The 24,765-nt window shown below is 36.0% G+C and overlaps 1 protein-coding gene across 2 annotated transcripts in view; it reads right to left on the bottom strand.

Annotated features, from left to right (window-relative positions):
• PEX7 (peroxisomal biogenesis factor 7) overlaps nt 1-24,765 on the bottom strand; it is a 90,698-nt gene that overhangs the window by 9,159 nt on the left and 56,774 nt on the right. For both annotated transcript variants that reach the window (XR_008380273.1, XM_053592621.1), the window contains one exon: nt 6,915-7,014. Coding sequence is in view for 1 of the 2 variants with exons in the window: in XM_053592621.1 (XP_053448596.1) it covers nt 6,915-7,014 (100 nt within the window). In the remaining variant the exon portion in view is untranslated. The remainder of the gene's footprint in view (nt 1-6,914; nt 7,015-24,765) is intronic.

The following is a 24,765-nucleotide window of genomic DNA, read 5'->3' as shown; positions in this document are numbered from 1 at the left end:
TTAGAAAAATATTAAAGAGAGAAATAATTATGCTCTAAAAGGAATGTGTAAAGATATGAAACCTGTACCAGGCTTATAAATACTAAAGATCATTGAACATTCAAAAGAGCAGAATTGTTACTAAGAACATAAAGTCAAGAATTCTGAAGATAAACTGATACAGAAATTCCAATGATATAAATCATACTACAGGTCTAGAATCACAAATGTAAAAATAGAAAAGGAGCATCCAATTTAGAAATAATAAGGATAAGAAAGAAGAGAGAAAATGCTAGAACTATATGATTCATTATCAGAGAGGGAAAAAAAAAATCAAAGAAAAAATTTTCTCAAGTGAAAGTAACTTCAGCCTGGTTAACAAGAGAGGGCGTGGAGAATGTCCCAGCAATTATCCTTAAAGAATGACCCCAGCCATGTGTTTGTCAAGTTTTAACCTTTAAAGATAAGATCTTACGATCTGTCAAAAAGAAAAGTGGTATAATATAAGAATGCCTTTGGACCTCATTTTTCAGATCTCTAAGAAGGGAGAAACTAAAAAGAAAAAGAATTATACATATAAGAACTCAGGTAAGTCTCTTTCATGACAGAGAATATATCAAAACACAGAGCACTGAAGTTAACATCAGCAATGTCCTATAGCTACTAAGATCATAACAGACAATAGGTTTCTAAAAGCAGATGGAAAGATACTAAGGCAAGAGAAAGATACTTTCAAAGAGAATGAAATATGAACAAAAGATAAAATTAGATTAACTGATAGTCAGTTACTGATGCATGTTGTCAGAATCAAGAATAATTACTATATGTTAAAAATAACTTAAACTACCAAATGGACCAAAAGTTAGTGTGATAGAGTTTAAACAACCACAAAGTCATCATAGGTCCTCCCAGAAAGAGGTAGAGTATATTTCCCACTCTTTGAATCTGGGCTGGCCTTGTCACTTGCTTTGCAAAAGAAGAAATGTGTGAATTCCAAATCTTGTCTTCAGGATGCCTTGAAGCTTTCACTCTTGCCCTTTTGGAAACATATAACTGCTAAGTGAAGAGGCCTGAGCTAATTTCGAGACACACAGCATGGAAGACAACCAGCCCTACCCACCAGGCATGTGAAGAGGCCATCTAAGACCTTCTAGCCCATCTGGAAGGTTAAGGTTAAAATTAAGCCCATCTAGAAGGTTAAGCCACCAGATGACTAAAACTACCCAAGTGACCCTAGGTTTAAAGGATTTCTACATAAAAGAACATGTCATCTGTGAACAGAGGTAATTTTACTTCTTCCTTTCCAATTTCTATTCCTTATTTCTCTTTCTTGCCAAATTGCTTAAAAATTTCTAATACTATGTTGAATAGAAGTAGCAAAGGCATCCATCTTTGTCTTGTTCCTAATCTTAGAGGAAAAGCTTTCAGTCTTTTCCCATTGAATGTGATATAGGCTGGGGTTTCTTCATATGTGGCCTTTATAAGTTGAGGTAATTAATTACTTTTTATAATTCTATTTTATCTCCACTACTGGTTTATTCATTGTATCTCTTTTTCTAAAACTTCTTAAAGGTTACCACAGAGTTTATAATATACATATTGAATTTATCACAATCTACCCTGAATATAATATTCGTAATAAGAACTTTACAACAGTATACGACTGACATGGGTTTGAGCTATTCATGTCCACTTACGTGTGAATTTTTTCAACACACGTTAAGCCAAGTGTGTTTGCTTCTCCTGCCTCCCCTTCTCTTCGCCACCTGGAACATAACCAACCCCTCCTCTTCCTTTCCTTCTCAGCCTATTCGGACTCAGAATACTCATGACAAGGATGAAGACCTTCATGATGACCCTCCCCTCTTGTAGTTAATGAACAGTAAATACATTTTCTCTGCCTCCTGATTTTCTTGACACTTTGTTTTCTGTAGCTTATTTTATTACAAAAATAGAGTATATAATACATATATTAAATATGTGTTAATTGACTGTTACTGGTAAGGCTACTGGTCAACAGTAGGCTATTAGTAGTTAAGCTTTTAGAGATCAAAGGTTATGTGTGGCTTTTCAACTGTGTTTGGGGGCTAGCACCTCTATCTCCGCATTGTTTAAGGGTCAACCATACTTCCAATTTTTCCTTCACTTCCCTTTTTCTATTACTTACATACTTTACTTTTGCATATAAACTATCCCCTAACGTGGACAAGCCTGTATCTAACTGCCTAACAGACATCTCCATTTACATGTTTAACAGGAGATTCTGCAAACATAACTCTTGATTGTCCCAAACCTCCTCTACCCCTACCTCAATAAATTAAACCATTGCCCACCTTGTCTCCTGGGTCCAAATACTAGAAGCAAAACTTGACTCTTGCTTTTTTCATAGCCCATTTCCAATCCATCAGTAAATTCTACTATTGTGATCTTCAGAATTTTAGGTTGAACTATATGAAATTTCCAGCAATTTCAGATAGTTCAACCTAATATATTCTGAATCTTTCTATGGCTCCATCTCTAGGACTCTACTTTAAGTTGCTATCTTCCTTTGCCTAGATTATTTCAAGAGACTCCAAACTGGCCTCTTAGTGTCCACTCTTATATAGTCTGCTCTTCCACAGCTACCAAAATAAAATTTTAAAGAGAAAAATCAAATTTTCAATTAATTAATTGCATAATTCATTTTACAATTACAGTGAAAATCAAACATAGTATGATCTACAAGGCCCTTCACAACCTGTCCCTGACCAAGTTTCTATCACTCTCTCCCCATTCTCTGGCTTCACTGACAATCAGCCCCACTGATTTGTCCCTTAATCATACCAAACTTATATCATCTCAAGGGCCTGACATGTACTATTACCTCTGTGAAAAACATTCTTCCCTTAGATTTTTGGATACTGGATCCACTTCATTAGTCAGTTTTCAGTTCAAATTTCACTTTCTCAGAGAGCCTTTGATAGACCATTCAAGCAAAAGTACCCTCTTTCCATCATTCTCTGACAACGTGCCCCAGTTCTGCATAGCACTTACTAATACCTGTACATGAAATCATCTTATGAAAGCTAGAATCTAGTCTGCTTTGCTCACTGTTTTTTCTTTAAGTGTCTAAAATAATGCTCAACACTTAGTATGAACTTGACAAATATTTGTTAAATGAGTATTTCCCAAAGCATCCTTTGCTTCCCTCTACTGTAGAATTTATTACATTACACCATAACTATCTGCCCAACCCAGTTGTAGTAGATGCTCAATAAACCTGAAAGAATAAAAGAGTGAATCAATGAATGTCAAAAGAGCACTGAGGCCAGGCATGGTGGCTCATGCCCATAATCCTGGCACTTTGGAAGCCTGAGGTAGGAGGATTGCTTGAGCCCAGGAGTTCAAAGTTATAGTGAGCTATGACTGTACCACTGTACTCTAGCCAACCAGGGTGACACAGTGAGACCCTGTCTCTTAAAAAAAAAGCATTAAAAATATAGTAAATAATAAAAGATACATTAAATAAAAATTCTTCAATATTTTATTAAGTGACACACAGCAAAAATTACATAGAGAAAAAATAACATTGAAAGATGGGGAGTGCTATGGAATGAATCATGTCTCCCTAAACATTCTTAGGTTGAATCCCAAATGTGAGTGTATTTGGCGACAGGGCCTAAAGGAGATGGTTATGATTAAATAAGGTCATATCCAATAGGAGGAGTGTCCTTATAAGAGACACTAGAGGTCTCTCTACTTGCCATGTTATGACATGGTGAGAAGGCCATCATCTACAAGCCACAAAGAGAGCCCTCACCAGAAACCAACCCAGTTGGACCTTGATCTGAGATTTCTAGCTTCCAAAAGTGTGAGAAAATAAGTTTCTGTCATTAAGCCACCAATTCTGTGGTATGCTTAGCCAAAGCAGATTAATATAGGGATAAATATAAAATTTACTTAATAATCTCAATACTCAATTTGAAAAAATAGAACAAGTAAATAAATATACAGTAGAACCTCTATAAGTTGACTGTCCAAAGGACTATAACAAACTGAGGTGGTCGACATAAGGAACTAGGGTATACAACCTTGAACTCCATCTCTGCAGGGGTTCTTCTGTCATTAAATAGGTTATAATTATAAGTAAAACTCAGAGCAACTGAGTACTGATCTAAAATGATTACCTGTGGCTGGAGGGGAACTGCACTGAAACTTTAGACAAAAATATCTCTGGACATGAAAAGTGAGAGAAGAGAAACAAAAGGACACTAATTCATCTGTAATTTACTGTTGGTAAGCCTAGCAGTAAAGAGACATTGGTCAATTGCTCTGACCTTGATGAATTATTAAAGTGAGATCATTGTTGTTTATGCTTGCAAATGTTAACTGGAAAAGTTATATATGCATAAACCTTTTCTTCCTGGATTTGGCAGATATGTATAATTATATTTAAAAGGTTCTAGCACAACAACAACAACAACAAAAAAAAAAAGCCGTAAGGAAGTAGGCCTACTGTGCTGATAAGTATATGTACTATAAGTACATATAGTCCAGTCTATATAAACATGACGTCAACTTAGGTAGGTAGTCAATGCAGGGAGGGGGTCAACTATGGAGGTCCTACTGTATTTTAACAATTCTAATGTTGAGTAACTGTAAGTAAGGAAGTAATAAATTCTTTCCTTTTCAAGCACTGACCATGCTCTTCTCTGTCACAGGGTCCTCAAACACTGTCACCTTTGCCTGCTCATGATCTTCCTTCTCTCGCTTCACGCGGTAACACCAGCTCACTCATCAGGTTTCAGGAAGCCTCACTTCCTCACAGAGCTCTTCAGTAGGTCCAATACCTATCCTGAGAATGATCTCTTGGGGCACAATGCACTTCCTCACAAAGCTTGTCACAGCTGTCCACTTACATGCCATTTGTGAGATGATCTAACGTAATGCTGGACTAAGTGCTTTATGAAGACAGGGGCCATGTTTATTTTTGTTCCCCACTGAATCACCAGTACCTAGCACAAGGTCTAGGCATATGAAAGAATTTGTGGAAAGGATAAATGGATGACAGGGAGTACTCTTCTTTCTTTCTTTTAAGAATTGAGGTCATCTGTTGCCCAGGCTGCAATACAGTGGTATGATCATATCTCACTATAGCTTCAAACTCTTAGGCTCAAGGTATCTTCCTGCCTTAACCTCCTGAGTAGCTGGGACTATAAGTGCAAGCCACCACACTCAGCTAACTTTTTTATTTTTTATTTTTTTGTAGATATGAAGTCTCATTTTTTACTTGAGGCTGGTCTTGAACTCCTGGCTTCAAGTAATTCTCCTGCTTCCACCTTCCAAAGTGCTGGTACTATAGACATGATCTATACATATCTAATATCTAGCCAAATATTCTAAGGTTCCCTAGTTCCAAAATTTTGCCCCACTATGAATTAACTCAGGAGAGTTCTAGCACAGCTGAACTCTACTTCGTGCCATTAAACCTGTTGCTTATTTAGACCCCTGCTTCTCCAATCTTATTTGCTCTCAACAGCAACTATTTCCATAGTACAAATGGAATTTGGTTATTTAGCTGGAAGAGACAGGTGATAAGTCGCTAGGCTACAAATAAGTTATATGGCCTTGCAATAAAATCTCTTATTATTTAAGGGGAAGCATGATTAGTATGTCCTCTGATAGCAAAGTTCCTTTTAATAAGGTGCGCTTATATTCGAAAGATTTAGAAAATATTTGGTATTCTTCAGACTTGGGTGAGGAACTGCCATAACCAAGGAAATGGAAGAGCCACAAGTCTAGTCTGGGTCTCACAGAGTACAGGTAATGAAAATTTATAAGACTGAATAGTTAATATTCAGTTTTGCACTTTAAGTGCAACTTTTTTAAACTAAGAAAATAGGTACAATTATTTTTATTAAAAATCATCCATAATAAATGTATTTCTCAGAAAAGGAACTAGTTCATTTGAAGCATATTATATTTACACAAAAGATAATGCCATTTCACACATTACTGTTTCAATTACCTCTCTTCTTACATGTCATTAAGTCATTTAAAAATAAATTATTATAATGTTAATGAGAATATTTAAAACTCAGAATTATGTCTTAAATTCTTAAAATAAAATCTGTATATTTATTTAAGTTCACGGTACAGTGGAATTTTCTTTTTAACGTCTAAAATTTACCATATAAGTAATATTCCATAGTCATATTCTAGAATTTTCCCATATTATTTGTGTTTTATTGATACGCTGGTTCTGTCATGATCTGTGTTATAAAGTGCTTTATCACTCGATGGACTGTTATGTTTCTAACCTGATGAAATAGCTTAAAAAATACCCTGAAGAATATATGAAGTCCAAAATATTTACTTCCTCTTACATCCTCAAGAGAACAATAAAGGGAAAACATAATGTTCATTAATTATTAAACAGTAGACATTCTCCTTTAATTTGTTCTCCATCTGAAGCCTCCCATTCAACATGGGGCATAGAGACAAGGGTGACAGTCCTGAGTGGGAAATGACGTACCTCTGGTCTCAACTGCTTAGTGTGACAGCTGAGTCAAGGACCACATGCTTCTGATTTCTGCCAACCTCTGCAAACAAGCTTGCCCTACCCCAGTCTTTCTCTTGTCACTCCTTCTATCAGAAGAGGCCTAGCTGAAGCCCTCAACATGTTAATATACAATACCTCTTGAAAAGGCTCCTTTTCCTCTAAGAGAAATCAGTCTTTCAAGTGGAGTGAGGTGAGCCAAGTTTTCTTCTTATTCCCAAGTAGTTCAATGCTCAAATACTCAAGTTTATACAGCAAAGGTGATCACTTTAATTAAGTAAATGTATTTAGTTCTGCCTAAAGGCAACAACTTTACTCATAAAAGCAACAGATGCCAGACAGAGTTACCTGTGAACTGTATGGGTTACATAAAACAATGTGAGGTCACACTCATTACCTGAGTAGGGCTCTGAAGACTTAAATCCAAACCACAAGTAAACTCTGTGTGATGCTCCACTGTTTCAAGAAGAGAGTTGGGCTTTGAAAAGTTCCAGAATCTGTGAAGATAAACAAAAGGAAATAAGTTAAGGGTTAAAACTACAAAAAAAAAAAAAAAACTTACAGCGAGAAAAAATTGGTATTTGACTTAGCAAAACTTTTATCAAAACCAGCTTAATCAATTCATAAATGCAGAGCCCCACTATAGATTTACATAAAAAATCTAATAAGGAAAGAATATACTTCATCCTATTATATCAAAAAACAAAACAGAATTATTCATCAATCTACCCTTGTAAAAAATTACTGTATTCTCATTAGCATACTTTGTAGGATGGAAGCTTAAAAAGTTTTAGTTCAAAAGAATTTTTTTAGTAATGCACAAGGACATTTGAGATGAGAGATACTGATTTTGTAGCAATTTCTAAAAGCATTAATGACTGTCAAATAAGAATCTTGGTTAGATGAACTCTAACATTTTATGATTTTTAAATACTACTTAATTTCTCAACAAATGACATGAAAAGATCTTAGGTTTCATTTACATTTCAAGAGCAATTCAAATTCTTTGAAAAACCTGTTCTCTTATGAAAATCTCTGTAATTCTGAAACTATTTTTTTTTGAGGCACAGCTTTTCTTATAGATTCCACATCAATGTAATTTCTAGAGCTAAGCAAATCAGAAATGTATTTTACTGAGCCAGTATTCTATTTACCCTCTATAGACTGGGAGTGGTCATATTTACCGGAATATAGCTTTGATTTCTACTGTGCCCTATCTTCAATACACAAAATAGTTCTTTATTTCTAAAGTTTTATTTGCTCATCATCTTTTTATTTGACTCTAAACATACCATATAAATGGCACATTCATAATCATAAACTCATACTCTAATTAAGCTTCTCTAATGATCTATACAACATGCTACACTGAAGGCTTAACAGATCCCTTTGAAAGAGAGTAAATACACAGATCCAACAGTTTATTTGTTTAACCTGGTGGTTTTATTTCCCCAATAAATACAGAGTCGGTCCTAATAAGTTTTGAAAAGGATTGTTGCTATGGATAACCCACTGTGTGGGTACTAGAGAGACAATGAATAAAGAGCTCATTTATCAGGTTACTGCTATCTACAACATATTTAGGAAGAATGATTTTACTTCTGAAAACTTGTCTGTTCAAACAAATGAGGGAACAACCTTCCCAGAAACCCTAATACAGTACTGGTCTCCACTGTCCTTGCCTATTTGTTCCTTCGGGTTTAGAGACAGTGAATTGTCCCAAAACCTAATTTTCTGGATCTTGATAATATTTATGTAAGTTAAAAACCCATAAAATTGTGTAATTTCATTTCTAAAACATGGTTATTCACTGATCTGCATTATCTGAAACAATAATCAAATGATTTTGCAAATACCCACTATATTCCAAAAAATATTCAAAATGATTTTAAAATTATGCATTTAATATGCCAAAAAAATGAGTTAATGGATAATAAAGGGTAGAAAAGTAAGTTGGAAGCTGCAATGAAACTGGTAAGTAAAAATCCATCCCATGAGGTAGCATGTGCTTGACAGGGAAGGCCCTCAAGACACTAAGCCTGTCTAGCAGCCAAAGGAAAAAGGGAGACACCAGACTGTGGGTGTCCACACCAAACTGCTCCTGGAAAACTCAGAAGGAAACTCTCCCCTGGGAGTTCACAGACAAGAAGTCCTATTATGCTTATATGATAAAGAACACTCTGAATGCCTCTTACGTGAACACAGAAATATTTCACTGGCTACTACCTAGGGCATCGCCCTAAAGGCCAGCTTTGTAGGGTTTTTCTATGGGAAGGTCAATGTGATATAATTTAGGTATTTAACTCTGTGTCTTCATTTGAAATTTAAATTTTATCTCAGTAGAATGGATAGGCTAAATATTTTTTAGGTAAACCACAAAATTGATTTCTTTCAGGATTTTTTAAGAATAACAAACACACACACAAAAAAATCACTTATACCCTTCTGACAAGTTCCTGGAATACAGTTTCTGTTGTTATTATTGTTGTTCACTTAAAGACACAAAGGTGCACTGAGAAGAAGACAGGTGAGCCTGAAAAAATCAAGATGCTCAAGCCAGGCCTAACGGCGTGTGCCTATAGTCTCAGCTGCTCTGGAGGCCGAGGCAGGAGGATGCTTGAGCCCAGGAGTTTGAGTTCAGCCTAGGCAACATAGGTAGACCCTTCTTGCAAAAAAGAAAAAAATCCCTAACAAAGACACGTGTGAAGCCATTCAACTTCAGCAGGAAAGGGAAGTCACATAGGAAGACTCAGATTTTATTCAAAAAGTCCATTTGAATTTTCTCTAATACACAGCTAAATGGGTAGTCAAGGTCTTATAAAGAAGTTCTACACACACAGTAACAAAGATCACAATTTTAAACCGGGAAAAACTATCAAGTATTTATGGGCATTTTTTTTTAATTCATCAAAAAAAAATGCATGTTAAAACTCTAATGATTCTCTGGTGCAGGGAAAGTTAATCTAGTGAATGGCGTAAGAGCACTTCTGGCTATTATACCATTTCATGGCTCTGATAAAAATTATGCTAATATGCAAAGTAAAATATATACATTATGGTACAAAAATTATGAGAGGTTTACTTCCAACAGAATAGCTGACTAGGTACTTACACCAACATTTTTAAACAATTAAAAATCCTAGACAAACCATAAAAACAAATGACAACCACCACAAAAACTTTATAAGTGATAAACACTAAGGTAGAAACTCAGACTAGAACCCAGAGGAGAAAATGGAATAATGAAGACAGATTTTGTTAAACAGAGAGAATCTAAGTTTCAAATTTCTTAACCTCAAGGGGATTAGGGATCAGAGGGGAAAAAAGTCAATATTAATAGGCATAATCTAAAAATAATTTTTATTGGGTGGCACTTGTAGCTCAAGGAGTAGGGCGCTGGCCCCATATACTGGAGGTGGTGGGTTCAAACCTGGCCTTGGCCAAAAAATGCAATACATAAATAAATAAATAAAAATAATTTTTATTAAAATATATTATCAAAATATATTTAAATGCACTAAATTGTGTAAGTTAAATAAGCTGAGAACACCAAAAGCAAGCAGTATGTTGATAAACTATAATTTATTTTTAAATTTCTAATGGCTTTTTAATAAAATAAATATATATTCTTTCTCCATTTCTACTCTCTAATGGCAACCACCATTAACAGTCTGATGAGTACACACCCTTCCAGAATTTTTCTGTGTAACTCTATTAAGTCCCACCAGGAAGGGGTAAGTTTTAAGGAGGAGCTGACAGGAGCATAGTTTTTTCACATGTGCAATTAAGGGAATGGGCAAGGTCTCTCCATGCAAATTTCTTCTAGATTCAAGGGTCCCATAAGTGCTATCTATCCGAGGGTCTTCACCTATCACACAAATAAAATGAGCTTTTTACTAGGAGAAGTAAGGCTTTACTATAATAGATCATTAAATGATAGAGTAAGGCACATTATTTCCAAATGAAATGTTTGTTCTGACACAGCATATATACTACTTGGTGCCTTTTTGTCTCTTTGCTGATGAAATCACTGACTATTTAAGCTCCCTCATGGGAAGTAAATATACTGGACAGGCCTCCAATGATTACAAATATTAAAGAACTGCAGGAACATTTTTCATATAAATTGTACATCATAATATATCTTGCTCCAGTTACTTTTTGCCTTCTGACTCCACAATTCTGTAACAAACAAATGTGCACTACTACATTAAATAAAACACCAAAACTATGTCAAAATTAAGTTGAAATGACTTTCTACTTTAATGCAATGAAATTTGAAATATCTATACTAATACTTTTGAAATTTAGCCAACAGATGAATTCAGCAGGTTTAAAATATTTTAAAAGTCCTTTCTTTCGGGCGGCGCCTGTGACTCAAAGGGGTGGGGTGCCGACCCCATATGCCGGAGGTGGCAGGTTCAAACCCAGCCCCGGCCAGAAACTGCAAAAAAAAAAAAAAAAAAAGTCCTTTTTTTTCCCTTTCCTTGTTCTCAATTTACAAGTTAGTCATTAATTCCCTATAAGTTTTTCCTAATTATAAGAAAGAGATAATGCTTTGGCTTTTTCCCAATGCTTTACATGTACATTAATTTTAGTTGTTTTTATAATTTTAAGCAAATTACACCATTATAATCTCCTCCATTTGCCCTGCTTGGGTGGAGCAGTCTACAGAGCAGTGGTCCCCAACCTTTTTGGCACCAAGGACCAGCTTCATGGTAGACAATTTTTCCATAGATGGGGCAGGGGGCTGGCAAGGCCCAACTTGGATCTCTCACACACAGTTCACAGTAGGATTCATGCTCCTATGAGAATCTAATGCCACTGCTTATGTGACAGGAGGCAAAACTCAGGTGGTGACAGGAGCAATGGGAAGCGACTGTCAATACATATGAAGCTTCCCTCACTTGCCCACTGCTCACCTCTGTGTGGCCTGGTACCAGTATGCGGCTTGGAGACTGGGGACCCCAGCTCTACAGCAATGAGCAAAACTGTCACAACATTTCTTTTCTCTTCATTTCATTATTCATCCAACAATTTATGAGCCAATAAATGAGAGAGACAGGGCTTGGCACTCCTTCTGCTCATAGTTTAGAGGGATCAATGGACAAGCTGTTAAAAACCACCAAAACACAAATGAAATTACAATTGACTAGTGCCCTCAAAGCCAATGCAGGATTATGTAAGAGGACATCCCAAGGAAGGGACATTGAGCTGCAATCTGAAGGCTGGGGAATTACCCAAGTAGACAGCAGAAGAGCAGCCTGCTCTTGTCAGCAAGGAACCTGACAGTGTGACTGAGAAGGCCCATGAGGGTGGGGCAGGAGGGAATAATGTTCCAGGAGGTTAGCAGAGCCAGGTCACATAGGTCTTGTGGGCCATTTGAAGAATGTAGAATCTTCTCTTATGTGTTAAAAAAAGCACAAAGCACTGATAGGTTTTAAGCAGTAATTTAAATTTATATGGTTAGTTTGACTTATTTATATTTTTGAAATAAATATACCTTTTTCTTTTAGAAGTTTTAAATTCACAGAAAAAATTGTGAAGGTAGTACAGAGGGGCCAGCTTCCCCCACATTTACCATCTTGGTGATTATGGTCAGCTTTGCCTGAGAGACGTCTCTGATCACCGTGAGAAGAAAAGACTCAAGGGCTCAACAGTGGATGTGGGGGAGATCAGTGGTCCAAAAAGAGATGACAGCAGCTTGGACTTAAGGTGGTAATAGTGATGATGAAGAAAGTGTGATGGAATGGAGATGTATTTAAGCAGAATAATTACTAGGACTTGGTGATAAGAGGAACAGAAGAAATAAAAAATGATTCCTATGTCTCTGGCGGCTGCTTTCATAGTACTTAGAACACTTCTATGCATTTATTTATTGATAGATCTCTCTTTCTTTAACAGGCCCTAAGCTCAACGCTGTCTTATACTTCTTTGTATCTCTTACTTGAATGAAAGTGTCCGACACATGGACACTCAAAGACATTCATGAATGAATGAACAAATAAATATACAATGGAAATAATTATTTTCATTTCAGAGATGAGAGTTAGGCAATCCATGGCAGCCCCAAAGGAAAGCACTCTCCTGACATCACATCCAGTACTTCTTGTACTAAAAAAAAAAAGGCCATTCACTTTTTCTCTAGACCTAGGCCATGTCAGAGAATTCCGTATGGGGGGTGGCAGGGAAGGATGTGGAATTCTTCAGGCAGTTTTGATTAACATCCTGAAAGTTCAAATGGGCCTGGACTAAATCAGGCTTCCCCCAAACTCCTCAAACTACATAAAAAATTCCATTAAGCCAAAGCCTACACCAGGTATCCATTAGTCAGCCAACTTACATTCAAAACCAAGATCCTAAGGAAATTACAACCCAGTATGCAATGAACTACCATGGCAAGGGGTTTAGAAATTCTCTTTACTTTCTTCTAGTATTTTTCATATGCACTTAATGCATCCTCTCATCTACTTTGCTGTCTCTTTCTAATTTACATATCACTCAATAGATTGATTAGCCCTTTGTGTAACACACTGATTCCCATACTTTTGCAGTGAATCTCCCCTAAGTACAACGCATGGAATCATGGGCTTATTATTTTATTATCTGTATTGCTTTTGAAGAGGATTAAAATATAGAAGTTGTTGGTTAGCAAAACAATTTCTTTTTTTTTTTTTTTTGGTAGAGTCAGAGTCTCACTTTATGGCCCTCGGTAGAGTGCCATGGCCTCACACAGCTCACAGCAACCTCCAACTCCTGGGCTTAAGCGATTCTCTTGCCTCAGCCTCCAGAGTAGCTGGGACTACAGGCGCCCGCCACAATGCCTGGCTATTTTTTGGTTGCAGTTTGGCCGGGGCTGGGTTTGAACCCGCCACCCTCGGTATATGGGGCCGGCGCCTTACCGACTGAGCCACAGGCGCCGCCCGCAAAACAATTTCTTAAAAAGCTAAACTTTCATTCATCAGCTCACAAATATTGAGTGCTAACATTCATTTATTTGCAAGATTGAATTGGAAAGTTGTGTAGCTTTTGTTTGTTTGTTTGAGACAGAGTCTTGCTATGTCGCCCTCAGTAGAATGCCATGGCGTCACAGCTTACAACAACCTCAAACTTCTGGGCTTAAGCGATTCTCTTGCCTCAGCCTCCCAAGTAGCTGGGACTACAGACACCGGCCACAACACCTGGTCATTTTTTGTTTGTAGTGTCATTGCTGTTTGGCAGGCCCAGGCTGGGTTCGAACTCGCCAGCTCCAGTGTATGTGACTGGCGCCCTAGCTGCTGAGCTACAGGCACCAAGCTGTGTAAAGTTGTTTAGATGTTCTTGCTTTTGAAGCTTGTAATAAAAGTTTTAAAATAGAAAAACAAACTGCCTGGTAAATGAAGAATATATGATTAATTTCTAAAAATCACTGAATAATTTTCAAAGGTGATTTTTAGAATAGTCAATCACCAATATCTAGAAACCACATCACATTCACAAACTTTCAAGGTTAGAAATGATAAAATTCTAGACTTAAGCTTTCTTACCAAAATGAAATAATTGCATTTCAATTAAAACTTTAATTAGATCAGTATTATAGAGAGGCAGACTCCACTTCACCACAACAAACATTAAGTCCAGGAACCAATACCATAAATACTAGAGTACTTTGACAAATTAAAGAAAACCATTAGGCTGACCGAAGGCTTGCTCTGAGAATATTTACAGTACAAACCCACAGGGAAGCAGGAAGATGCCACATCTCAATAGAAGGAGACAAAGGAAAAATAGAAAAACTCCTACAGGATTTGTTTATTGTTTACTGGTACAAATTGAAGAATCATGAAATAAGTTTTGCAATATAGTTTCAAATAAATATTTGACTTAAAAAGAAATAAAAGTGCAAGAATTCATGAAACAGTATCTATATCTCAGAGATAAGAACAGTCTATACACATCTGAAGTGTAACCTGTTAGCACCCAGACATGGCTACACAGAGCAAAGGCTCATTTCACAGAAGTACAAACCAATAATGCAATCGGGTGAGGTTGCATTAGAATGTCACTCCACACCTAAATGTTGGAAATCGTTAAGCTTATAGTAGCTTTCTTCCTGTGTTTTGGTCATTTATTAGTTATATCGCCATGAAATACTCAATGTCTTTATCTCTGCAGCTAAGCATTTATGAATAAACCCACTCAGGTTATCAGGTTCTGGAATGTCTACAGTGACCTTTACTTAACATCTCTTCCCTCAGCAGAGGACTACCAAGCGAGTGATGATGAGTGGGTGGGGGAGGAGACAGACAATAATGAAGATGGACAGAGAAATACAGAGATGGAGCTGCCCAAATAATTATTTTTCTTTTTTTTTCTTTCTTTTTTTTTTGAGACAGAGTCTTACTCTGTCCCCCAGACTAGAGGGTCATGGCCTCAGTCTACCACACAGCAACTTCTAACTCCTGGGTTCAATGGATCCTCCTGCCTCAAACGCCCCAGTAGCTGGGACTACAGATGCCCACCACCACACTCAGCTATTTTTTTTCTATTTTAGTAGAGACAGGGTCTCACTCTTGCTCAGGCTGATTGGTTTTAAATTCCTGAGCTCCAGGGATTCCCCCCAGCTCTGTCGAATGTTGTATTACAGGCATAAGCCACAATGCACAGCCTAATTGTTTCTTTTCAGGTGACTGAACAAAAAGAGGGAAAAAAAATCAGTTTGCAGCAAGAAGACCACCGATAAAATAGGCACTTAGAATAAAGTAGTTCAGCACCTTCCCTGCTGCACTCCTGCTTGGTTCTGAGGGATCCCATATTCTGAGAGATGTTTCCTCCCTTTTCCATTTAAGTCTGTAGGATGGTTTCTGTTTTACACACATGTGCACATGCATACAAGCACACACACACACACCCTAAATGTATACCCTGGAGAAAGATAAGAGACTCTGCTGCATTTTATTTAAGATGAAAACAGATTAATAATTAATGTTTTTAATTCTCTGTATGGTAAACTCCATTAAGTCCAATCTCTATGAGTTCAGTATTAGAAAATTAAGCGCTGCCACACTCTAGAGTTTCAGAACAGATCTCAAAGGTGAATTATTTATCCCTGAGCTCTTTGGGAGCAGAGTAAACTACCACCAGCTGCCTGGCAGTACCTAGCTGATCTAAATAAACAGGCTTACCATGTGTGCAAACAACTAAGAATGGGAAAGACTGAGGTTTTCTGCTTGATTATCGTTTTCTTAATTGCACAGGTTAGAGTCAACTAATTCTACAAAGTTAATAACAGAAAGACAGTGGCTTCCTGCTGCACCCTGTCAATCTTTCACCTCAGAGGCAATCACTCTAAATTCTTTTAGTTGTTTCTTCTCATATTTTACGCTATATTTCTCAATAATATATTCACAGAATTCACTGTTTTTTTCATTTTCAGATAATATCTTTTGACTTCTTACCATGGAAAATTAAGCAAAGCAATATCTACATTAAAAAGAATAAATAAATGCAACAAAATCTACTCAGTTGTTTAACTGCAACTGCACAATAGAAATTTAAAAAAAAATTATAACGCAAATTGACAAAATCCATAAATTTTCTGTTGGAACTAATCAGCACAATTCAAAGTTCAAAGCACTGACTTTACTGCGTTAAGCTAAGGCTTAACATTCCTCAATCCTTTTAGATCCATCTATTTATTCATGTGCTTGCATTAGGTTATGAATTAGACATGGATGTGGTTTGATTCCTACAGAAAAATGTGAGGAATAAATAATTCAGAAAATGGTTTCAGTTATAAATCAAGCTATTTAAAATCAAAAGTCTTACAAGTTCCTTTCTAATTAATGTATGTTGTTTTATTTTCTAGTAAATTATTTTCACCTTTTACCTGGCGTTTAGCTTGCACATTTCACTTCATGAAAAGATCTTTTCAGTATTACAATAATTAACACAAGGATCTTCTAATTTAAACAAGTCAAATGGAAAAACTCTTTGGGGACATATTAAAAAAACAATATATCAACAAACTTGGGAGTTGTTGCTTCATTCATAATTCTTAGGTTATGAGAACACAGATTTACCAGTAGACTGCACATTACAATTGCTTGTAGAAAAAAATTAAAATGTCCGTATGTCACTATTTATTTATTGATTGATTGTAGAGACAGGCCTCACTGTGTTGCCTAGGCTGGTCTCGAACTCCTGGCCTCAAGTATCCCACCTCACTGGGATTACAAGAATAAGACACCACAACCCCCCTGTCACTTCAGGATACCAATATGATAGTTCCAATTTGTTAAATAGTTAACAGTCTCAATCTAGTCAGAACTGAATGAGACAACAGAATAGCAAGCTTTCTCCTTGGAAAATTATTTCTCATCTAAACAGGGCTTTCCTCCTTACATTCAGTTACATTAATGACTGCTTCAAAAAAATTACAGTGAAAACCATATTAAAATACAATGTGTCACACTTTATGGGGGCAAGACATGATTGCAAGAGGGACTTTACCTAACAATTACAATCAGTGTAACCTGGCTTATTGTACCCTCAATGAATCCCCAACAATAAAAAAAAAAAAAAATACAATTATTTGCAAGCTTTTATAGTCAGACTGACCAAAAGATACCATAATTTTTCACATAATTTAAATTAACTTAACATTTGTAAACATTTACTTAGCATATCCACATCCAAAGTGCTAGGGACATAACAATAATATAAACCAGTCCTACCTTATAATCAGGCAATGTGCTTTATTAACACAAAATACACATACATTCAGTACTAAAATTTCCTTCCAAGAATTACATAAATCTGAGAATGCAAATGTTCCCATTCTTAAAAAGGACACCAAAGACAGCTACACTGAGATGCTTTCCAATGTCAGTGGTAAGGTCTGGTGAACCTTTGCCACAAAGCCAAAACTGTGAAAGGGCTACCAGGACATTTATATTTGGCATATCAGAAGGCAATGAATATAAACAAACCTTAGATCATCCTAAGAATTCAACCATAGCTCCTGCAAATGTGAACAATTAATATCATATCATTAGCCACATGATTTCTTGTGGTTTGATGAACAAATGAAGAGGAATTAAACACAATTATCTTAGAAGATGAAGTAAAATGACCATTGGACGCTGCTTGGCAGCTCACATTCAGCCACTTTCTCATCTGTTTGCTTTGACTGACCTTTTTTGTGGGTAAGGGGGACTAGGTAAAGTTGAAAGGAAAGGTTCGTGAGACAGAGTACATATTCAGCTATACTATCTATTTACTTTGCCTGACCTTTTTTTTATGGGGAAAAAGAAAGAGAAGTATCTGCCTGTGGAAATCTCTGTGCTAATAAACATAAGGATCAAAAAAGCCCATCAACCATACCAAAGTTAAGACACTTACTATACGTGTATAAAGGCAAATCTCATGAGAGTAAATGTGATACAGATAAAAGGTATTTCTGTATCTGCTGCTTTGTTAAGATTCTAAGTTTACTACAATCCAAATTAAAGCTCATTTTCCTACTTACACAATATAACAGAGCTATTTATCCTACCCGACAATTAGATAAATTTCATTGATAATCACATTTATCAAAAGGCTTTTCAGCATCTTATTTTGCATGAGTAAATACAATTTACTTTTTCCTCAAATGTTTTTGTTTTAAAAATTACAATTATGGTTATGGGGGGGGGAACAGAAAGAGGGAAGGAGGGAGGTGGGTGGGGCCTTGGTGTGTGTTACACTTTATGGGGGCAAGACATGATTGCAAGAGGGACTTTACCTAACAATTGCAACCAGTGTAACCTGGCTTATTGTACCCTCAATGAATCCCCAACAATAAAAAAAAAAAAAAAAAAAATTACTAACCCATAGAAAGATTCAAAGAAAAATATAATGAAGACCCATGGTTACCAAATGTTAAAATTGTGCCATGTTTCTTTTATCTTTCTCTACACATAATATAGGTAACATTTCTCTACACATAACATATATAACATAACTGTTTAAAAATAAATTGCAGGCTCGGTGCCTATAGCACGGTGGTTATGGTGCCAGCCACATACACCAAAGCTGGGGGGGCTCGAACCTAGCCCGAGCCAGCTAAACCACAATCACAACTGCAACAAAAAATAGCCAGGTGTTGTGGCAGGTGCCTGTGGTCTCAGCTACTTGGGAGGCTGAAGCAAGAGAATCGCTTAAGACCAAGAGTTTGAGGTTGCTGTGAGCTGTGACAGCACTCTACTGAGGGTGACATAATGAGACTCTGTCTCAAAAAATATAAATAAATAAAAATAAAAATAAATTGCAGACATCATGACTTAACAACTGTCTTTGTGATTTTTCTTTTTTTTAACAATTTTGATCAGAAATACAAGAACACATATTCATAACATGGTATTAAAGTTTGAAGAATATACATAGGAATGAAAAAGGGAAATAAACTAGAATTCGTTGAGTGCCAGATACAAGCCAGGCACTATGAAAACAGCCTTGCATATATTGATATTTATATCTCATAATAATACTTGAATGAGGAAACAAAGGCTCAGGAAGGTTAAGTCACTTTATAAGAGATGGAATATAACTAAATTATATACTATATAATATAGCTAGTAATGGCAATATAGGATTTAAAGTTTTTTCTGTTATTATCATGCTGCCTCCATATGAAATAATTTTAAAACAAATATACAAATAATATATAATAATTTAGGGGAAAATATTTTAATAGGTTGAAATGAAATAAAAGTGCTCATCTGGTTATGGATTTGAATCAAATGTCCCACACGTACTGTACAATTCTGTTCAGTGTAACCGTCCTTTTGGTTCCTGCTGCTCCACAGTCAGTCACTAGGTTCATTTCTCCTGCCTCACCTTCACAGTGCAATAAAATCCCTATTCGCCAATCTCCTCTGTGACTGTAAGCAATATAATTATCTCACTAATGTAATGGGAGGTAAGGTATGAATGATTAATATCTTAATTCTCCCTAAGGTATTCACATATTAAAATAGGAAACACTGTTATTATTATTATCATAGTATTCTCATTTAAAAACATCTGCTATTTTTTTGAGCACTTATTGTGTCAATAGTATTTATAGATGCAACCTCATTTAATCCTCTGAACATCCCAGCAAGGTAGATACAGTATCATTTCCCATATTTTATCGATAGTAAATAGAGGTGTTGGCTTTCCACTTCATCGTCCCCATGCTCATGCTGCCACATAATAAGGTGTCTATCCCACAGAACTGTCCTAAAGGTCTCCAAAGAGCAATGGATGTGGAGGGACAAAGCTGATTCCACATAGCCTATCCCCACTTTGTACTTCTCTTTTACCTCCAGGGAGCAGTGGACAACAAAAGACCACGTTAAGGCTGGTTGTTTTTGCTCTACAAAATTAAAACTATTACCTTACCCTGGAGCTGAAACTGGCCTCAAGCCCAATGAGACAGACTTCTGTCGCCATCCATTCTGGCATTAATAATGAGAAAAGTAGCAGACATTCACCATGTGTCAGCACTTGTGTGTATTAACTCATCTAATCATCACAGCAATCCTGTGGGGTAGGTTCTATTGTTATCTTCATGTTACAGATAAGGAAATTGAGCCATAATGTTTTAAAATAACTTGCCCAGGTTTATATACCTAGTAGAAGATGGTCTGTCTCCATGGCCTGTGGTCCTAACTTCTACATTCCCCAGAAACGTGCCGACTCATAATTACTCCACTGAACACCCATCTTCCATTATTCCACGTCTATACATGTGCCTGTGTCTCCCACTACACCAACAAAACAAGCCTAAGGTTCCCCTAAGTGTCTTTCTACTTCCAGAGGTGGCCAACCTTTTTTCTTCTCTGCTGCAATTTGGAAGAGTAAAAGTTGCCTTGGGCCATACAGTAAATCCACAAACACTAAGGAAAGCAGGTAAGCAAAATAAAGGCCTGTGCATACTTTTCTCAATATCCGGCACCACAGATGAGCAAAACAAGACTCACGTAATTAGCATGTGGCCCATGGGCCTGGCAGGTTGGACACATCTGGAGGTCTAAACTTAAACTTTTATCCATTTCCTTAGCAAGATATTCCAAACTATTACAATGGCTGGCAGATAACAGACATTCTATTTAATATAAATATGCTTGAATTTAAATCAGAATACAGCTTTATAATTTTTCAGCTGAAAAGCAGCTTAATGGCTGAGTTAGAAACATTAATGTTGCCGGTACAGGCAGAGAGAGACTCATATTATGCAAACTGTGCATAAATAAAATACAGTTTGATAACAAGAAATTAAAATTTACTTAAAATATTTCTTGCCAAAATAATCCATAAATCAAAAAAAATTAAGTGCTCAGTTTCGTTTATTATTACCCAAACCACTGAGAAAAAAATGTTTTAAAGGTAGTAATACTTATGAAAGCATTATGAAATGGAAGTGTTATTCTGAGGCTAACCTGATCATTTTAGGCTTATGATTTTATGAAAGTTGAATCTTCAAATATCTGAGAAGACTTTGCTATAATATGGAAGAGATAAAGTGCTGCTCTTCTTCATGAAAAAACATAACAACAGCAGCTTTTACTTTTATTGTTACATATATCTAAATAACTACAGCAGCTTTTACTTTTATTGTTACACATGTCTACCTGCTGATTAAGACTGTTTAAGAAATGATCTACTTGGTATGAAACCAAAATCAAGCATTCAGAATTCAAATAATGCTTACCCATGGTTGGCACAGAAACATGGCTTGGCAGGAAAAAGAGGTAACTTAAGGAAAAATTCATCAGGAGACAGATATTATGCTAAAGTCTATGATCTAAAATCTATGATGATAACATTCATGGAAGAATAGAAATAATTTACTATGAAACATTTTAAATTTAGTGTTACCTTGAGTGAAGTTTAAAAAGAACCAATGTACATTTTTATAGAGTACATTGCCTAATATCTGAAAGGAGTTCTGATATTTTTCATAAAAAGGTTAAAGTTTCTACTTAACCTAAACCATACTAATTAATTAAAAATGTTATGTTATATATTACTTTTAAGATCTTTATTAGTTATTCAGTGAAACAATGAGCAAGCTTAACTTCTATTAGGTATGATATACAGCAACAGAAAAACAAAAATATGAAGCTTGCATTTTATAATACTAAGATAGCCACCATATTGTCAGTTTCAATATAACACCTACTATTATATAGGAACTATTTTAAAATTAAACATTGAAGGTTTCAAAAAACTAAACAAGATCTAACAATAAGCAACTTAATAAAAATGTATATTTGAAGAATTTGTGTCAGAAAGATTAGCTATCCATAGAGGTCATATCTGTATAATTATTAGTGCCAAAGATTAAATAGGTTACTGCTAGTCTTCTAGCTTAAATCTTTTTCTTCTTGTTAAAATTATTTTTTTGGCACTACAAATATCATCAATCCCATCAGATTTAAAATTCTTCAGAGGATAAATTTAACTCATATCACATGAGGTAAAAATCTGCTAAAAACGCACCTTTTCTGACCTTTCCAGTGAGTGGTTACTACACACAAATAAAGAGAGACTAGACTCACACAAGGCATTAGTACGGTGAAAGTCTTAATCTCAACCTGTGTTGAGAGTTACAAACATACAGCCTCATCATGCATATGTTCAAAATGAAAGTTTTTCAATGATTTTGTTTTCCCTTTCTATTTATTTTCCTTGTTTAAGAAAGACTTTGATAACCTATATTGGAATACAATTAAATAATTGTATAATTTTTAATACAATTAAACTACTAGTCTCAAGGTATATTTAGTATGGAGGTGAAACTATAATCTAGTACCTACCATATATGTTAAAATTAAAATTCTGTTTTTGACCAAAAAACCCAAGGTTGCTTCTATATACAGCCTGTGAAGTAATATCGTTTAAATTATTTGCTCCGCTCTTAACTGGGAAAACGTTTACCCATTTTTCAAGAACAAAGGGAATTTCAGGTTTGTTTGACTAAGAAAAATGTTTCCATTAACTGAGACAATGTAGATAAACAAGCAAGACTAGCAGAGGGAAGGAAAGGAAGAGGTGAAGAGCTCAGTGTGAGAGGCCCGTTTGGACACTCAGGTGTCCGTGTCCAGGTAACAGCAGAACATGTAGGCTGAACACTCTCGATAGAGGCCAGACCCGGAAAAAGGGGGTTGGGAATTATTTTTTAGTATGGATATGTTTATTCAAAGCTAGAATCTGATAAAAAAGAAAAAAATAACTTAAAAAGTAGAATGGATATGTAAAAAAGAGCCAAAGGTACACTACTAAGTTTAAGGAGAGAAGTAGATTCCATGATGAAGCTTAAGAAACAAGGGTCAGAGGAGAGTAAGAAAAACAAAAAAGACCATAGAATCCCTTGGAAAAGGAACTTCCAGAAGGAAGATCTGATCAACAATGTAAAACTATAGCAGCGGTGCCACACTGATAAGTGAAATGACTTGGTATTAGAGGTCGCTAGGGCTTTTGCCAAAGCAATTTATCACTAAAAAAATGCCAGGAAGGCTATGTTAACCAATGTGATGAAAATATTTAAAATTGTATATAAAACCAGTGCACAGTACCCCATGATTGCATTAATGTACATAGCTATGATTTAATTTAAAAAAAAGCAAGTTATCAGTAAAGAAGTAGGTGCTGAAGCCAACTGTGGGTATAGTAAGAAAGAAACATATAGTCAAACGTGCCTCTGCCTATAAGCTTTCAATCCTCTACCTGTTTAAATAATCTTTTAAATTAACTACATTTAAAATTATAAATGGACATTATTAACTGATAAATCTGGTATTCAGAAATATTTCATTCCATTTGGAAACAATGTCTAGGTAAGATTTTTTTATTTCACACAAGTTCCTTAAGAAGCACAATGATTGCCAGGAAATCATTAAATGAGTCATGTATTGCCAAATCACTTCAAAAGCAAAAGCACAAAAATCTTTTGAATATAATTAATCCTGTTTAGCCAATGATATGGCCCTCTTCCTAGGTTCCAATGACATGGGGAAGTAGAGTACCCTGGGACTATGAAGGCCTTAAAATGGCTCTATGAATGGAAGCTTACGGCAACAATAAAATCTTGGCTAAGAAAGAGAAATATAAGAGAGGGGTAGAAGGAAAATATGGGATAAAAAAAGAAGAAAGGAGGGTAGAGCTGGAGACTGATGGCACAGAAGGGAGAAGAGATAATTTCAGGGGATAAAGTCCTGAAGGAAACAAGTAAAAGAGATCAAGAGTGCTCATGTCCACAGGTTCCCAATAAAAGGAAGAATGGGGTGGTTGAGATTTAGATCAAATGTGCACACTTGGGTTGGAAATTGAGAAATTGAGGCTTGGGCCCTACAATTTTTTTTCTTTTTTAATAGTAGGGTCTTTTGTTAAAAAGTGCAGGGAACAGTGTTGGGAAGGTGGCTTAAGGAGAGAGGCAAAGGTTGGGAAGAGTAATTAAGAATTATCAATATTTTCAAGTACGTTCTCTCATATAATTCTTGTAATCACCTGTGGTGTCTGAAAGACCAGTGTTACTAATTTCCGTATTACAGATATATAAAGAAACCTATACTCTAAGTTACAAAGGATAATTACTTATTCAAATATCTTTTTCAACTACATATTCAAGATCTATTATTTAACTATAACCTCAATTCTTCCAAGTACTTACAAATATGACACCACTGATCTTGTAGCATGTCTTAGAACCATGACCTAAGCCATCTTTCTCCCTAGGGGAACTATCATCTATTTCCCAGTCTCTATTCTTGTTCAAGGGCTCAGCAAAGCCTAAATCTCAAAAGTAGAGAGAAAAGTGAGACCGTGAACCAAGTACTGTCACAATTTTCTGAGCATGTTTGGTACCTTCAAGATTTCTAAGTAATGCAGTTCACATCCAGACTTAAAAAATATTCCTGGTCTGGCGCCGGCAGCATAGTGGTTGTGGCACCAGCCACATGCACCCAGGCTGGCAAGTAGGAATCCAGCCCAGGCCAGCTAAACAACAATAACAACTGCAACAAAAAAATAGCCGGGGGTTGTGGCGGGTGCCTGTAGTCCCACCTACTTGGGAGGCTAAGACAGAAGAATCACTTGGGCCGAAAAGTTGAGGTTGCTGTGAGCTGTGACGCCACAGCACTCTACTGTGGGCAACATAATAAGACTCTGTCTCAAAAAAAAAAAAAAAATTCCTGAGACAAATCTACATCTAATAAAGTAAGGCATTTCCTAACTGGGTGTTT

Source organism: Nycticebus coucang, chromosome 5 (genome assembly GCF_027406575.1).
Source record: "Nycticebus coucang isolate mNycCou1 chromosome 5, mNycCou1.pri, whole genome shotgun sequence".
NCBI lineage: Eukaryota > Metazoa > Chordata > Mammalia > Primates > Lorisidae > Nycticebus > Nycticebus coucang.
Note: the sequence above shows the minus strand (reverse complement) of the source record. Positions and strands in the feature narration are given on the sequence as shown.